The sequence below is a fragment of the Vulpes lagopus genome, chromosome 7 (assembly GCF_018345385.1).
Source record: "Vulpes lagopus strain Blue_001 chromosome 7, ASM1834538v1, whole genome shotgun sequence".
Lineage (NCBI taxonomy): Eukaryota > Metazoa > Chordata > Mammalia > Carnivora > Canidae > Vulpes > Vulpes lagopus.
The window spans coordinates 105,058,390-105,077,522 of NC_054830.1; the positions used below are offsets into that span (position 1 = coordinate 105,058,390).

Here is a 19,133-nt window from a genome sequence, read left to right on the forward strand (position 1 = left end):
CTCTAGAAATGCATTCTGTATCACAAGTGTACTTTTTTGGGGGTTAGAATGTGCTTGAACTTTTACATATTTTCACATGCAACACTTTTAAAACTTTTAATGTCAAATATTCACAAATGCAGACAACTGCATAAATGTATATAGCTTAATCAGTTATAAGGTATACATCCTGTAGTCACCAACCATGAGGAGACAGAACAGTTTACCTCAGAAGCCCTTGACAAGCTCCCTCCCAATATCAATCTCTTTTATTCCAGGAGTTATATTTACCTTAATTTTCCTCAGTCTTACCACCTGTCTTCCTAAGCATATCATATAGCTTTGCCTGTGTTTTAGAGACTATCAATTACCCACATTAGCTTTTTCTTTACAACCTGAAGAACCATCACCATTTGTCCTATAGAGTTGCCTCTATATTTTATCTGACAGTCAAGTCTTATCTTGATTTTGGTATTTGCATTCCCAAAGCATAATTTAAGTAGATTTTTTTTGATATTTGTATTTTCAGTAAATTGATAGCTGTATCCAGAGTAGAGGTTGAAAACCCTGTTCCACTGCCTGTTTTTTAAATAAAGTTTTACTGCAATATAGCTACACCTAACTCACTTATGTATTCTCTATGGTTGGTTTTGTGCTACAATGGCAGAGTTGAGTAGTTGTGACAGTGGAGACCATTTGGCTGTCAAAGGTTAAAACTACTATCTGGCCCTTTTTGCCAATCCTTGCATTTAAGAAATGTTTCATCAAATCCAGGTTCATGTTTTGGTGATTTATAGGTCTATTAGGAAGCACCCAGTTAATTTAGTTGTCTTTTCCTATGATGACAGCAGCTATCTATACTCAATGCTAAGATGAATTCACCGGGGTTTAAAGTGTTGATGTTCTAGTTCTAGCATTCCTTTCTCATTTATTTGCTAAAATTCCATAAAAGGAAACTTGACTCCATCAATTATTTGGTGACTCAGTGATACATCATATAAAAAATATGGATTAAGTGCTTTCTTTGGCAACTTTAATAAACAGCCTCTAATGTCCTATATAGGTGACCAATGAGTTTCTTCTATATTACTAAGAATTCACATACATACTTGAGGTGCTTCAATCCAACATAGTTATCTTCTTTGTTGATGTTCCAACTATCTTGGACCAATAGGAACTTCCAGTTGACTCCCAATCTTTCTAACAACTTAGCAGCCTGTGGGTTTCCATGTTATCCCTAAGACAAGATGTGCCAAGTTCATCTTGCACATTTTCTGTCTCTACCCTGGAGTCCTATCTATAAGGAAGCCCAGTTTCTTTTGGGTGGAAATAATATTTCAAAATACTTCAGGCACTAGAAAAACTTAGTGCAACTGGGCTGATCACCTTGAGGTGGACAGAGCTACAAAATTTAAACATATACAGGAATATACATACAAAATACTTCATGAGTTCACACAAATATTTTGTTCAAATTCAGGACCAAAGGGCAAATATACTTTTTATAAAACAATTATGTCTCTCTTTCTCCTTTCTCCCCCAATTAGAAAAAAGTAGTTATCAAAGACACCAGGGATGTCTAAATTAGAATGCTACAAATACTTCTTTGCCTTATCCTACATTACACACAGGACATTCTTACCAGTTGTCATGATTACTGAAAACAGTTTTAAATTCTCTTGTGTATTTCTGCCATCTTACAGTTGTATCTATGATGTCAGATCATATAATCCTTACATACTATACTTTCTCCTTTATATACCTCCTTTAGTCCTTACTTCTAAATGTAAAAATATTTTTTAATGTTTGTCACTACTCTTTAGGTCAAATTTTCTTCAATTATCTTGATGGCCTGAAGCTAATTCTCTAGAACATTCCCCAGGAAGTGTCCATGAGAACAGCTCCCCTAGTTCTTCCAAGTTAATGATGGGGTCTCCAACCTTTATTCTGAAGGCCAGTTTAGCTACACTTAAAATCCTTGGTTTGGGATCCCTGGGTGGCGCAGCGGTTTAGCGCCTGCCTTTGACCCAGGGCGCGATCCTGGAGACCCGGGATCGAATCCCACGTCGGGCTCCCGGTGCATGGGGCCTGCTTCTCCCTCTGCCTATGTCTCTGCCTCTCTCTCTCTCTCTCTCTGTGTGCCTATCATAAAAAAAAAAAAAAAAAAAAAAAAATCCTTGGTTCATCTTTTCTCGACTCATGCATGTCTTTCTGGGAGACTCTCCTTAAAAGGAATGAGGATTAACATACTTACTTTTTTTTTTTCCCCTTTTCTTCTAACTTAATATAATTTTAAAAAGGCGTTGATGTCAAATTACATATCTCTTGAACCCCTAGAGGGTATAATTTCACTTAGCTCTACTAGTTCACAGCTACCAAGTTCCATAGAACTCACTTTTTTTAATTGTTATTTTTTTTGAGAAGTATTCAAAACCATAGTAGCTAAAATCTAATCTGACAAAAAAGCAAGTAAGTAGTTGTCTGGGGCCAATGCTGATGGTAGTGGTGAAATCCAACGAAACCCGAAGGAACTTCCTGAGATGATGAAAATGTTATCTTGATTATCGTGGTGATATGGCTATATACACTTGCCAATATTCACTTAAAATATTACATATTGCTTCATGTAAATTATGCCCCAAATTATTTTTTTAAAAAAAGGTACTATGGAAGCTTACTTTTTGAAATCTCCTAGCTCTATTCTCCTTCCCTATTTTTAACTAAATCTTTTTTCTTTTGTCTTCATTGTCCCTATTCTAGTCAATTTGGATTGCATTTCCAGTAGTTTTTCTGTATGGGGCTTTGTCCTGAATAGTTTTAGCTAGATTATTTTGAGAGCTTGCTGGACTCTAATCCTTTCAAAATCTTACTGCACACTGCTTGTACTCATCTAAACTGGTGTGCATACCCCTTTTAGCTTTAGTCTTTGCTGTCACATAACGAGTCATCCTCAAACTAGCAGCTTAAGACAAAAATTACCTCATAGTTTCTGTGAATTGGGTATTTGGGAGTAGCACAGCTGGGTAGTTCTCGCTCAAGATCTTGCACAAAGTTTCAGTCACGCTGTTGACCAGAGTTGCGATATCTAGACCTAAAGGCTCAAATAGGGCAAGACCACCAGGATGTATGAATCCTCACAACACAGCAGCTGGCTTCCCCAAAAGAATTGATCTGGGAGAGCCCAAAATGGAAGCTTCAATGTTTTTATAACTGAATCTTGGAAGTGGTAAACCAACACTTCTGCCATATTCTACTGGTCACAAGAATAACCCTAAAGAAAGATGTGGGAGGGTACGGTGTGAATATTTGAAGTAGGAATCACTGGGGGTCATCTTGAGAGATGGCCACCATAGTTGCTCTTCTCAAAACCGTTTGCTCAACTAGTTTTATTATTTCAGAGTTCTTGGGTCCAGCATATATCCTATAGTTACCCTTTCCTACCTCTTGCACAGGTACTGATACCACATTGGTCTTGTAGTTTTCAGCTATTTATCCCACCAGCTATTTTGATGTTTGTAGGGGATACTATAAATACCCTGAATGGTTAAAGATGTTGCCCATGAGATTTGGATTAGATATTTTAGTTGCCCTATATGTTTGCATAGGGACATTCAGGGAGATTAAAAACCTATGCTGTTGTCATCTACCTGGAATTCCATCTATCCTTGTAATTTTAACTTGTGTGACTTCATATTTTAAGGAGTCTTTTGCATAAACAGCATATGAGTTTTGTTTTTGTTTTAATCCTGTTGATTTTTGTGTTTACCAGTAATATCTAGCTCACTTTTAGTTAATATAAGTGGCTGACATTTGGGTTTATTTCTACTCTTTTGCTATGTTTTCTATTTTACCTACCCTTTTGTTTCTTTTACTCTTCTTAACTGCCTGCTTTTTGATTAGTCCATTTCACCCTATTAATTTGTTAATAGCTTAATATTTACATAATTTTAATGACTAAAATTTTATTTTAATAATTTTATTAATATATTTTAATTTAGTGGTTCTTAGAGAATATACCATGTAAATAAACCTTAGAAATCAATCTAAGTTTAATTTCACTACTTCCTTGATGTCAGAATTTCATAGCTTCATTTTTCAACCCCCATCTTTTGCATGGTTGTCATGCATTTTATTCTACACAAACTTTACTACTGTTGTGAATAGTCTTGTCTGTACTTACTCATATAGTTATCCTTCCTCTGTTCTTTCATTCCTTCCTGTATTTCCATGTTTCTATCTGAGATCACCTTCCTTCTGTCTACAGAACTCTTGAGTATTTTAGGGCAAGTCTGTTGGTACTGAATTCTTAGGTATGGTTTGATTACCAAAAAATGAAGCCAAGATAGAAATTTCTAATGAAAACAGGTAACATCTCTGAGTTTTTTTTAGCAGTGTTTCAGATGCTGTTCCATTGTGTTCTATAGCTTATATTATTTCTAATAAAAACAAAAGGAACATGAGCTGAGTTTTCATCTTTAGTTTTCAGCAGCATTATTGCAATATGCCGCTGTGTTTTCTTTGTATTTATCCTGCTTAGGGTTCACAGGACTTCAATCTGGGCTAAAAGCTAGAAATTTCAAAAAAAAAAAAAAAAAAAAAAAAAAAAAAAAAAAAGCTAGAAATTTCAAAAGTAGGATGATTTTCAAATATCGTTTCACCCTTCTCTTCTTCAGGAACTACAAATAGATGTAATGCATATCTTTCACCAGGTCCCATACGTTCAACAGTTTTTTCTGTTGTTTCTCCTAGTTTTTTCCAGGTTTCACAATTTGGATATTTTTCACTGACTTGCCTTTGAGTTCACTACTATCTTCTACTGTCAAGCCAATTTAATGAAGTCTTACTTTCAGATATTGTATTTTTTAGTTCTAGAGTGATTTCACAGATTCCATGTGATTAGAGATTCCAATTCTCAGTTGAAATTCATCTTCTCATCTATTTTCTGGAGCATATTAATCATAATTATTCTAAAACCCCTGTCTGGTAACTTGAGTTATCAAGATTTTTTTTTTTTTTTAAGGATTTTATTTGAGAGAGAGAGAAAGTACAAGTGGGCACAGGGAGAGGGAGAAACAGACTCCTTGCTGAGCAGGGAACCTGACTCTGAGCCTCAATCCCAGGACCCTGGGATCATGACCTGAGCAGAAGGTAGACGCTTGATGACTGAGCCACCCAGGTGCCCCAAGATAAGCTTCATTTTTATTGTTGTTTTTTTCTTCTAGTTTTTGATTATGTAGACCTGTCGTCTTTTGGAAGCATGTTTTTGGCTTCATGGCAGGATGAATATAAAGAAAACACAATGGCATACTGTGAATAACACTGCTGAAAAACAATAAAAACAAAGAGAATATGAACTAAGTTTTCACCAGAAACAATGTAAACTAGAATACAATGGAACAGCATCTGAAAACACAAAAAATTCTTTAGAAATACATTTCTAATGAAAACAGTTTGAAAAAAAAAAAAAAAGGAAGAAGAAGAAGCCAAGATAAAGATGTTACCAAACCAAACTTAAAATTCAGTATTATAAATATAAAACATTCAGATGTTTCTATGCCATAGGAGGGAGCAATCTTCCTTCTGATGGGGAGATAATATGGTGTTTCAACATCTTAATCAGCAACCACACTGAGGCAAGGCTCGTTTACAGTCTTGGTAAGGCTTAGTCTACACATCCACAGTTTTCAACTAAGAGCCTTTTTTGTATACTCTGTGGGACCATTCCAACCACCAGTGATCCCAAAATCCATGTTTGCTTTCTAAGACTGCTGAAAATTCCACTATCCTGTTTACCTAAATTTTTAGCCTCCCTGCTCAGCAAAATGCCAGTATTCAGCAAAAGTCATGTGAAGAAAACAGGTCATCCCAATTAACTGCCCAAAGCTCTGATTTCTGTCTCTACCATGCCCCTAGTTGCTTTAAACTACATCTGCTCTGCATCCATTACTAGCAAAGTTCCCAGGGCAAAAAGCAACTATAAAAACCAACTAACTGCCTTCTAAAGTTCTTTCCATTCCAGAGTCCTAGGCCCTGTAGTTCTCCTTGCCTCTCTGTTGCCTTCAAACAGATGATAATGATATTCAATCTGGATCTTCTATAAAAATGCTAATCACTGCCAGCTATTCCATTCTACCTGGAAACACAAACCTTCCATGTACTTCATTAGGTGCTTCAACAAATATCAAAAAAAGTTTCAAAACTAGAATCACTTGTTCACTTATTCACCTATCATTTTAGTTGAATGATTACCACTTCCTTTGCACAAAGCTGATGAAGTCCTAAGTCAAACACAAAAAAAATTTCCTTCAAGAAATACTATGAATCTAATAAACTGACAATTGTAAAATGCATTATTTTATGTACTACCAAAAAAGAAACTGGCCTGCAATGGGGTAGTCTAAGAAGAACTCCCAAAGTTGGTACTCTAAATGGAAGCCAACGATAATTTTATGAAATTATAAGAAAGAAAGAAGTTTGGAATGAGGGGCCTAAGAAGGACCTCCAAATAAAGCTAGAAAACTATATGGCTCTTGCTCTTCTCACAGATTAAGATAAGTAAATAAACTACCTTCCTGGTAGAGATAGAAAATAAACAGGTCAAAACAAATACCACCCCCCCAAAAAAAAATGTCTATTTCAATTTTATCACTGGGTACAAGGAGAAAAAGTATCCCAAAAATTGAACAAGTTTTGCAGATATGAATTCATACTACCTGTGTGGTCTAAAGCTCAAGCAGAGAATTTTAAGTTATTTGGTACTTGAGGTGCCTAGCAGAAGCAAACTGAAATCTCTGAAAGAACCCAACCTCAGGTGGCTCAGGGCATGATCCTAGGATGGCGTCCTGCATTGGGCTCCCCATAGAGAGCCTGCTTCTCCCTCTGTGCCTCTAATAAGTAAAATCTTAAAAAACAAAAAACAAAACCAAAAACCCAACCTCAGTTCAATAGTAATTTTAAGATACATTTTGACATGTTAAAAAACAAAAACAAAAACACAAAATCTATCTCAGATTCTGTGAAACACTCTATTTACTGAATACTCATTATAACTAGTGCCTAGAACAGGGCCTGGCACACAACAGCTAACAAAAATCAGGGCATTAACATTTCAGTGGTATAACAGGCAGAATTATGGGTGCCCGAAATGTCTATGTCCTAAGTACGGAAACATGCGAATATTATGTTACACGGCAGAAGGGACTTTGTAGACATGATTAAGTTAATGACCTTGAGGGACGCCTGGGTGGCTCAGTGGTTGAGCATCTGCCTTTAGCTCAGGGCATGATCCCAGGTCCCAGGATCGAGTCCCACACTGGGCTCCCTGCAGAGTCTGCTTCTCTCTCATGAATACATCTTTAAAAAAAAAAAAAAAGTTAATGACCTTGAAATAGGATTATGCATGTAGGCCCAAGATAATTATAAGGGAACTTAAAAAGTAGGAGAGTCAGATATGTAATGTTAAAAAGGGAGGAAGTGGGCCATGGGCCAAGGAATTGGGGTACGGCCTCTAAAATCTGAAAAAGTCCAGGAAACAGATTCTCCTTTTGAGTCCCCAAAAAAGTAACATCTGACACTTTTAGCCTAGCGAAATTCGCACAAGACTTCTGACTTACAAACTATAAAATGATAAGTACTACTGTTTAAACCACTAAGTTTGTGGTAATTTATTGCAGCAAGAATAGGAAACACTACAAGTAGGCTAAGAGAAACCAGTGTTAGGTGATAATCAATGCCATAAAGGAAAAAAAAAGAGTTAAGGAGACAATTCAAGGAATCTATGCTTGGTATGTGCATATATAATTTTATACATCAAGAAAGATGTTTTTTAAAGTGATGTCTGAACAAAGAACTGAGACAAGAGAGAGCAAACCAAATGAGTATCTATGCAGAGAACAAGCAGAGAAATGCAAAGGCTCTGAAGCAGACACAAGCTAATATATGTGATTAGGTATCACACGGCAGCCAATCTGGTTAAAATACAGTGAGCTTTGATTTATAACTTGATAAGGGACATCAGAATTGTGCTGTATAAGAATGTTAAAAATATCACTAAAGAGATTTGATGATAAACGAGTATAGATAAAATTTAGTAAATAAAACCTTATAAAAAAAAAAGGCCCTGAAAATAAAGTACATCTGTAGTTTTAGTTTAAGCTTTAAATTATTTTGTTAAGGTGTACATGTGAATTATTTTCTTGTTAAGGAATTCAAATTCTTATAAATATCTAAACTAGTCTAACTTCATATGGTATTAAATGCAATATGCATCACAATAGTAACTGAACAAAGCATTCTGAAAAATGGATTTAAACTCCAAATTTTTGTTCTGAATTTTCCTCAAAGCTAAAATAGAAACAGAAAATAATACTAAATAGAATTTGATCACTAGACAGCTTAAGCATATTCAGTTTTTGGTACTCACAAATTAAAAATAGAAATGAGCATGAACTTTAACTCCAAGTTCCCTTATCAAATATCCGAGGCAGATTAAAAACCATGTCCTGTATTTACTTCTTACTTTGCACTTCCAATATAGTAGAGAATGTATCAAAGCTGAAGGTTAGTTATCTGTAAAAGCCTAATAAAACTTGTAAGCCTCTGATGGGGCAGATTAAAAAGGCACAAACTAAACTCAGGAATAAAAAAGAGAACATCACAATAAAGACTGCACACTAAAAGATGAAGTTAAATAAACTTATGACAATAAATAAAATTTAGGTAAAATCAAGTTCCTAAAAAATAAAGTTTTATTTTAAGAAACAGATCATTTGAATCACCCTGTCATCATTACAGAAATTAAATCAATCATAAAAATCCTTCCCACAGGGCAGCCCGGGTGGCTCATTGGTTTAGCGCCACCTTCAGCCCAGGGCGTGATCCTGGAGACCGGGATGGAGTCCCACGTCAGGCTCCCTCTGTGGAGCCTGCTTCTCCCTCTGCCTGGGTCTCTGCCTCTCTCTCTCTCTCTCATGAATAAATAAATAAAATCTTAAAAAAAAAAAAAAAAAAAAAGAATCCTTCCCACAAGAAAACTCAGCCCAAGAGCGCTTTTACTGTGTAGCTCTACCAGTTAAGAGGACACAAAACCTCACCATAAGACAGAGACAGAATATTCATTCTATCTATTTTAATTATTTTTAAAAATCCGAGTAATTTGTGAAAGACAGCTAGATAGGAAAACTAACATGCAAATTTAACTCATTAACACAAATGCAAAAACCCCACAGGAAATTCTGTCAAAGCAAATCAGGACAGTATATCCCCAAAATGCTCATGTCAAATACTATAGTTATTGGTGAAATTTTTTTTTTTTAATTTTATTTATTTATGATAGTCATACAGAGAGAAAGAGAGAGAGGCAGAGACACGGGCAGAGGGAGAAGCAGGCTCCATGCACTGGGAGCCTGATGTGGGATTCGATCCCGGGTCTCCAGGATCGCGCCCTGGGCCAAAGGCAGGCGCCAAACCGCTGCGCCACCCAGGGATCCCTATTGGTGAAATTTTGAAGTTTATTTCTTAGAGATAAAGGAGAAATCTCTTTCAACAATGTACTAAAGGGCAGCTGGTAAATAAAAAAAAAATCAAAAGAAAAGACAAAAATGTTGCAGTTAAAAGATGCTTATTATAAAAATTCCAAAAAAGAACTACATGTAAATTAAAACTAGTAAATCTAGTAAGACTACTAGATCCAAGATCAAAGGTTACTTATAGGGGCACCTGGGTGGCTCAGTTGGTTGGGCAGCTGCCTTGGGCTCAGGTTGTGATGATGATGGGGTCCTGGGATTGAGCCCACAGTCAGGTTCCCTGATTAGCAGGGAGTCTCCTCCTCTTTCTCACTCTGCCCCACCCCTCTCATGCAGAGAGCAAATAAATAAAATATTTAAAAACAAATCAATAAACACAAAGGTTACTTATATATGAGTAACAGAAACAACAAAAAGAAAAATAGTATTTATAGGAACAAGTAGTATCTAAAGATAACAGAGTCATAAGATCAGATCTCTGGTGAGTATTAAATAAAATTCTACCATATAATTGCCATCACTCTATTTTGAACCTACAAAAACATTTTATACGGTTCAAGCTAATAAAAATATGATAAAAATACATTAAAGACCTAAATAAATGGAGAAAAAAAGCACATTCCTGGATTAGAGTCATCACAATATGTATTAAATTCCCAATGGTTTTTATATTTAAATTACCATGATGACTTGGAAAGTTCAAATGAAAGCACACAGACCTAAGAAAACAGAACTACTGAAGACCAAGGAACGAGGCCCTGTTTTGTCATTATCATTAAAATGTGGAACTGCTATTAGGATACACAAAATAGACCAGTAGTACAGAAGAGAAATCAGATAGATGCATCATATATACATTCTTGATATGAAGTGATATTAAAGACCAGCGAAGGAAAAATGGGCTTTTTAGTAAGTGATGCTAGGAAAAATAATTATCCATACATATCAAGGTAAGTCAACTCCTTACCTCAAAACCTACTTCAAATGGATTAAAGACCTACCAAAGAAAGGCAAAACCACAAAGCTTTTTAAAATACTAATGGAATATACTTAATGCATTTTGGGTAGGAAAGTTTGTTCCCAGCCCACTCCGTGTTTTACTGAGATATAACTGGCATATGCTGTGCAAGTTTAAGGTGTACAACATAATGATATGATAGATGTATACACTGACAAATGATTACCACAAAAAGTTAACTTCCATCACCTGAGATAGTTATAATTTCTTTTTGTAATGAGAACTTTTAAGACCTACTCTTAGCAAATACGTAATATAGCTAACTATAGTCACCATGCTGTTCATTATGTCCCTGGAACTGTAAGTTTGTGCCTTTTGACCACCTTCACCCATTTCCCCCACCTCCTACCCAAACTCCAAAAGGTTTAAGTCACAGAATGCAGAGCATCAGGTGGAATAATCTGATAAACTACTTAAAATTAAGACTATTATTCAAAACATGAGAAAAAGCTTAAAAGTGAATTTTTTCTCTACACATAACTGAAATGGTCAAGTCTCCACAATCAGAACTCCTAAAAAAAAAAAAGTCAATAATACAGACTAACAAAACATTAATGTCTGGAACAGGGTCCTTTACAAAAGATATCTAAATTGCCAATAAACATAAGGCTATCAATCTCATTAGTTGTCAAGGAAATGCAAATCAAAACCATAATGATATACTATTTTATTATACAGCCCCCTGCCTAGCAAAAATTCAAGTCTGACAAAATTAAGTGTGAGGAGAATGAGAGCAATGGGACCTCTAATATTGCTGTAGATGTGTAATCTGATACAGCCACTTAAATATTTGGGTCACATCTATTCAAGTCAAAGATGGACAGGTTCTACACCCAGCAATTCTACTTCTAGGCAAGATACACTCTACAAAAACTAATGCACATAAGCACCAGAACACAGTAGGATGTTACAACAGCACAGTTTGTAACAACCCCAAACTATCAACAGCAGAATACATTTAGACCTTCATTCTGATTATTTACCCACTCTTTCCAGTAAAGACAAAATATTTCTAATCATGAAAAAAAAATCCTATCCATAGCCACATGCCACACTTGCTCCTTTTTAGCTCTCATGTTCCTAACATTTGCTTCATCTCAGATTTGTTATACTATATCCATTATGTTTAACATATATTCCATATTATCTGATCCAATTATATATCTATCCAATATATACTATATATAACATAATAATCCTGTTAATCAGAATGTGACAAGAATATGAGTGTGGCTGCTTCCTGTATATACATACACACCCACACACCTGCCAAAGTAATTCTAGAATCGCTAATGCTCCACAAAAATGTACTAAGAATTCATTCCAAAAAAAAAAAAAAAAAGCAAAGCACAAAATACATATATGACATTGTTTGAATATTGTAAGAACTAGAAGCAGTTTAACAGACTTTTAAAAAATTAGTGATTATTCATCCAGTAAACTCTATTCAAAAGAACTAGACATAGATAGTGGTAATTTTTTCCTACGAGTAAAAAAGTACCTGTGAAACAATGCACAGTACACTTCGTCACTTGAGGGAAACACCAAAATATTTCTTAAAAAGAATTAATGATGGAAATAGTGAAGCAGTTTGGCATTTGGGTAACATTTTACATTTTGAATTCTCTTTATTAAGCTTGTTAAATTCTGTAAACTGAAGAAAATTACTATGAAGGAAAATTTCAGCTAGTCTTACAAGTACAGCAGAGAGCTGGTAAGGTTGATATTGACTGTTTCACCAACACAGATTTTCATACAACCACAGCTATTGAATGCTTTTGTATATTACCTTTAAGAATCCTGTGAGGTAAACAAGGATTTCTCAAATATTCAATTATTTCCATGATGCTTTCAAATAATATCTCTATCTCCAGCCTTAAAGTAGTGATGGACATTTAAGGGACATTCCCAATAAAAAAGAAAAAAAAATCTCAATTTATATTAAAAGGTTCTCCTTTAGTATATAAATTTCTAACTTTCATAGATTTTTTTCCTAAAGAACATTTGTGTAATATCTAAAAATTATATTCACTGATTACTTCAGTAGCTAAAGGGCATAGTGTAAGTAATCTTACCCTAAGATAATATTCACACGAAGTTCTTTTTTGGTCCTTGAGATTGTCTTCAATGCAGTAATTTCTGCATCAAACCAAAATCCTCTATTACCAGGATTTTCTACAGAGTAATTAACCATTACCACATCACCGACATTTAGTTCATTCCATTTCAAATTGGTTCTAGCTCGTGGTCGAAGATCTTTGACATTTATTTCTACAGTACCACTTTCTGGATATCTGAGGAAAGAAAAAGAGAAGAATCAGAGAATGCTGTTTATGATTACTACCAAAGACTAGAAGTATACACAACATATATTTTTTCATGATTTTAACTGCCAAAATAAACAGTTCTTGCTAACATTTTAGTAAGACCTTCTTTGCCAGCTTGAGGGGTACAGGCTGGGGTAGGTAAAAAAACATAAGCTCTTCTCCATTTTCTTAACCTAAGCTTAAAAATTACTTTAACAGGACTAGACACTGAACTGTTCTTGAACTTGGGAGTCAGTTCACAGTGATCAGCTGTTTGTTTTACATATAATAAAAACATGAACTTAGTACATTTCAGTATGTTTCAACAGCCTCCATTTTTCCAGGAGGCGGCAAAATTCTAGTTCTTACATGTAGCCTAGTAATGCCCCCCTCCCCCCAAAATGGAACCATGTGAAATAATTCTAGCAGGATCTTGACTCTGTGCTTCTTTAAGCTTAACTTAAACTGAAACCTCATCTGAACCCAAACCTTTAGAAGTTTCCTGAGTTTTAGGCCTAACTTCTGGTATCAACAAGCCAAAGACAGCAATATAACAGTCCACATTGGATCCTAAAAAATTAAGACCAGTCACCTTTATGTATTGCTTGGTAGTAGGGGAACAAAGAGAGGAGTAGGAGTAGTATCTGGTTCCTACTCTTGGAAAGCTCAATCTGTTGGGGTAGGCCATACTACTATAATGGTGTTTCTTAAGGCATGGGCCCCAGACCAGCAATTAACATCACCTAGGAAGATGTTACAAATGCAAACTCTTGGGCTCCACTTTGGATCTAATGAGTCAGATAATCTGGGAATAAGACCCAACAATTGATTTTCATAAATCCTGTCAGTAATTGAAAAGCACATTCAAGTTTGATAAACCTACTGTGAATAAGTATCATATCCTAGTGTGACAGTATTAAGGTAGAAACTAAGAGAAAAGACCATTAACCCTTAACTGAGAGGCCTGCTCAAAATTTAAGTGGGCCCGAAGTCGGAAGCAACTCTAACAGGGAAAGCCTTGGTCTTCTGAAGAAACCAAGTACTATGCAGCAAGTCTAGGACTCTCACAGTATACCCAACTCATTTAGAGTAAATGGGTATAAATTCTGGGTGGGATCTTTAATCATCCAATTTAACAAAGTCTCTTCATATTTTAGCTAATTGAAAAAAATCTCAGGATTAGCAAAGGATGTCAGAGTGGATCTTGTCCATTTGCCTTCTTAGTGCCATAATTCCCTTTTACAAGCTTTCCAAATAAGCATGTAACCTCTGCTTGGACAGTGATAAGAGGGCAGTTTTAATCCTAAGAAACGCCATTCTATCTTCATAAATACTCTGACATAGCAAAGAGAAGATACTTGACACTGGATCAAACATAAGCTTTGGAACTCATTTTATGCCTAAGTTCCATGAAGAAATCTACACTCTGTCCACAAAAGACCTAATACTGGACAGTCTAAAGGCCCCTGCCACCGTCAATATTTTTTTTTTTTTTAAGATTTATTTATTCATGACAGAGAGAGAGAGGCAGAGACACAGGCAGAGGGAGAAGCAGGCTCCATGCAGGAGGCCTGATGTGGGACTCGATCCCGGGTCTCCAGGATCACACCCCCGGGCCGAAGGTGGTGCTAAACCTCTGAGCCATCAGGGCTGCCCTCAATATTCTCTTTTAAGTAAAAATACTTAAAACAGATTTCCTTCAACTTATATAAAAAGGTTTTGAGTCCTTTATCATCCTGGTATCTTCACTGGCTGGGTTTAAATTCCCATTTTGGCTTCTTACTAATGAGTATCCTTGGGAAAACTATCTTTATAAACCTCCATCATGTGTAAAATGTACCTTAATGACAACTGTATCACACGTGGTTTCAAGAACTAAAATGAGAAGACTTGTTAAGTGCTTAAAACAGTACATAATGGGTTAAACATCAGTTAATATTTTGTCATTATCCCACAGAAATAATCCTAAAGAAACTGACAAGTACAAAAATCACGTCTATGGTTCTGTTCTTCTCCCATTTCAATCTCATATTCTATGGTTAAACCTAAATTGGGAAGTCTCTAGCCTAACACTTGGGGTTTATACACTTATGTTGTTTCATTCTGGTTTGGTCACAAAAATAACCAACATTTCTCCTAATCTGTAAAATGAAGTTAGATTACTTCTTTTTTTTTTTTTTTTTTTAAGGACTTCTCTAATTTTGAAGTTTGTGAATTTGTTTCCTGCTTCAATATTCTTAAAACCACATAGGATAGAAAACTTTTTTTTTTTTTTTAAATTTATTCTTGAGAGATAGAAGGAGAGACAGAGCCAGAGACACAGGCAGAGGGAGAAGCAGGCTCCATGCACCGGGAGCCCGACGTGGGATTCGATCCCGGGTCTCCAGGATCGTGCCCTGGGCCAAAGGCAGGCGCCAAACCGCTGCGCCACCCAGGGATCCCGGATAGAAAGCTTTTTAAAGGGAGATTCTTTTCTCAGCCATAATGTGAAAATTATATTGACATTATGACATTATATATTTCTGTATTTTTAATAGAGTAAGAAAGCATATTTCAATGGCAAAAAACCCCCACAAAATTCTATTTGCCTAAGTTTGTCAAAACTAGATACCAAGGAAATATTTTAAACAAAGTAGAAATCTTGACCCATGTCTCAAAATTGTATATAAAAATCATGTTCATCAGAGATAAGGCAAAATAAATCAACCTTTACATCAGAGCAAGAGAATTTAAGCTATATATGCCCTGGAAATAAATTTGTAAAATTTCATAATGTAATTATATTTACATATACTCTGTATGTATAAACTAGTCTATAAGAGGTAACTCATGAAAATGAAGCATATGTTTCCTAATTCCAGCCAAAAATATGTTAAGTCAATGCATTGTATAAAAACAAACATGGAAGGAGTACATAAAACTCTTACCAAAGTCAAGAACATGCCAAGTGCTCAAATATCCTTACTCTTTTCCTGGGCATCTTTATCTACAGACATCTTAACACACATAGAATGAACACATAAGCTCCACTATAACCCCTTTCCTTCAGATTCATATATCCAACTACATTCCTAACAGATATTCCTCCTTATGCTGTGCCTTTTAACACTTCTTTAACACTAAACTATAACCCCTTAATGAAGGCCTGCATTTCTCTAAGCCTACCTGACATAAAAGCATAATATAGCTCCATCTTTAGGATCACATCTTAAATCATCACACTTTTGCTGAAGTCTAAGACACAGACCTACTTAAAAGTATTTTGTGAAGTTTGATAATTGTTCATAAACTGTGGGAAAACAAGTATTCTCATACTGTTGATGGGAATACAAAGTAGTACCAACCCCCTGTAGAGAGGAATTTAGCAATAGCCAGCAAAATTTCCTATGTTTACCTTTTGATCCGGGAATTCCATTTCTAGGAATCCATCCCAAACATTAAACAAAAATCCCCTTCGAGGGACACATACACAAATCTATTTATAGCTATATTATCTGTAACAGGACTACAAACAATCAAATGTCTATAGTAGAAAACCACTTGAAATAGCATATGGTAGAATTATATAATGGAATATTATGTTCATTAAAAAGGCAAAAAAAGTACCTACAATGGAGTTATATGGAGAGCTATGGTAATAAAAAGCAAGATGTTGTGTTCATAGCGTGCTACTTCCTAGTGTGTGTGTAAATACAAATATATATTTGTATACATACACATACAGATGTGAATATACACAATTATATGTTTTTAAAAACAGAAGGATAAACCAAAACTAATATAGTTACCATAAAAAGAGGTAAGAGATAGAAAAAACCATGATGACATTCTATTTCTCTTCATGTATCTTGTATGGAGATTTACCTACAGAACCATGCAATGTTTTTTGTAATTACAAAGCAAAACTTAAAAAATCTAAGAAACCCCTAAAAATCAAAAGCATAGTGACTTAACTACATAGGGACAAACCATTACAAGTGACTTAAAAACACTAGGTTAACAATACATCCCAAATAGGGTTATTTTCTAAGGACACAAAGTAAAAAAACTACTTTTTCAGTAATCATATTGTTTGCAATGTAACTGCCTAGTCTGAAACTACAATGAGTAGGATAAGGCAAATCAATGTTATTAGGAACTATGATTTTTGAGAAAAAAATAATAAATGGAAGATTAAAGAGATTAATTTATCACTCTCAATTTCATTGGAAATATCAATATAAACCTATGGTATATTTAAGTATTTACTGGCAGGGTCCAATGAGAAGACCTAGAAACATGATTAAACAAGTATCTATGAGCAGCCCAAACTATGTGCTCTAAATACCATCTCTAAGAAGAACTAGAGTTCCGTGAAGAAATGGCTGAATCCATGTCTGTGCAGGAAATAGAAGGGCTCGGGACATCTTGCTATACCTGAATGCAAAGAAGCCCTCAAGAACGGTAATGTCAAGTTCAACTTGAAGGAGCCTCCACAGGCCAGAGATGGGACAATTTGGGCACCAAGAACTTTAAAACATGTGTTAAAAATCTATTAGTTCAAAATAATGGATCTAGGTAAAGATTAATGGCTGTCAAACCACCATTAAAAGCTAATAGCATATTTCACAAGAAGCAGGTATTATGTGCCTTCCCATATTACACAATATGTAAGTAAACACTGTCTCTCAACTAGTCTTATCAAATAAAGAATTTGAATGCAATCAAACTTCTAGATAGAAGTATAAGCTTTCAGGAAACTAACATTAACAGAGGAAAAGTTAACTACTACTATGGGGATGTAATCAGTAAAGCCCAGACTCTGGGAAAACTGAATAAACTGTCACTTGCCTTGTATAGATAACCTTTTTCCCTCTTTGCTGATTTAAGTCTTAACTTACAGGTTTTACTCATCTATTAAAAGCAATGGGTAGATCTTGGTTTTAATCCTTATTTGGACAACTTGAATATATTTTTTGAAAAGACAAGCCTATGGACAGGTTATTTGATATTTATGAATCATTAAGAATTTTATGCGGGATTTGTTAGGATCTCTAAAACCATCTCCAGGCTCAGTGATTTACTTGGGAAACTCAAAGGGCTCTTTTTCATAGGACAGCATGTGGTTATTTTCACAGCTATGACTTACTACAGTGAAAGGATACAAAACAAAAAACAGCAAAGGAAAAAGGTGCATAGGGTAAAATCAGAGGAAACCAAGTACAACTCAGAATCCTCTCCCAGGAGTCACACAAAATATGTTTAAATCCTCCAGCAACAAATTTTGACATAGACATAATATGTGAAATATTATCTACCAGGGATGTTCAGTAAAGAATACATGGTTTTTATTAGGGGGTGACCACATATGCACTCCTCGAAGCAGGTGTTCAGCATAAACCATACTGTTTGCAGGTCAGGTACAGTGAGTTTTTTTTTTTTTTTTTTTTTAAGTCAAGAAATGATGAGAATCTTCCTGAAAGGTAAGTTCGCAAACATGAGCCAAAGGTCCACTGTGCAGACTTTTCAAAGAAAATCAGCCTGAGATCTGAAATGTTCTTTTCTTACATACTTTAGAAAAAGAATCCTTTTGGCTATTTTGTCAGTTGAATGCTCTGAAAGGTTATGATGAAGGTGAACCTATAAAAGATAGGGAGAAAGAGTAGGACTAGGCAGCAAAAGCCCTTAGACTATGTTCGTCTGCCACTTTGAAAGAAGAAAGGAGAGCTGGGCAAGAAAAGCATCAGACTGTGGTACAACTCTGACGAAGTCTTGACCAGTCCAATGGTGAGCTCCAGTACAGAAACTGACCATAGGGATCCCACAGTGGGCAGAAATGGCCAGGCCACACTTGCTCACTGGTTGGAGGATGCCAGGAAAGTGTGGTCTTGGCTCAAACACTGTGGCAAGTCTCCAAAGTGCTGTTGCTAAAAGTTTTCAGCTAATTGCATTCATTCCTTGCAGCTGGTCAAGTTTTTTTTTTTTTTTTTTTTTTCCCCCCTTTCCTTGAAGGGAGGAAGAGTGCACCCACCATAGCTACTTAGGCCATTTACTGGTTGAAATGAGCTAAGGTTTGGGACTTGCTTCAAAATAATCCAGCGGTGCTTGGGGATGCTGGTTTAAACAAGACTGGCCAGGAATTCATAATGGTTGAAGCTAGGGGATGGATTCATTATACTGTTCTCTCAACCTCTGAATAAATTTAAAGCTTTCTATAATAAATAATAGTGTTTTGTAGTTCAAGGTAAAATCCAAATAAAAGGCTCATCCTTTTTCAGTTTCCCCATATATGTACAAAATTCAGAAAGTTAACACTCAAGCCTTACA

At 35.5% G+C, this 19,133-nt stretch overlaps 1 protein-coding gene across 2 annotated transcripts in view; it reads right to left on the bottom strand.

Annotated features, from left to right (window-relative positions):
• Positions 1-19,133, bottom strand: part of UHRF2 (ubiquitin like with PHD and ring finger domains 2) — a 76,629-nt gene that overhangs the window by 29,664 nt on the left and 27,832 nt on the right. For both annotated transcript variants that reach the window (XM_041762124.1, XM_041762123.1), the window contains one exon: positions 12,597-12,815. In XM_041762124.1, coding sequence (XP_041618058.1) covers positions 12,597-12,815 — 219 coding nt within the window. The remainder of the gene's footprint in view (positions 1-12,596; positions 12,816-19,133) is intronic.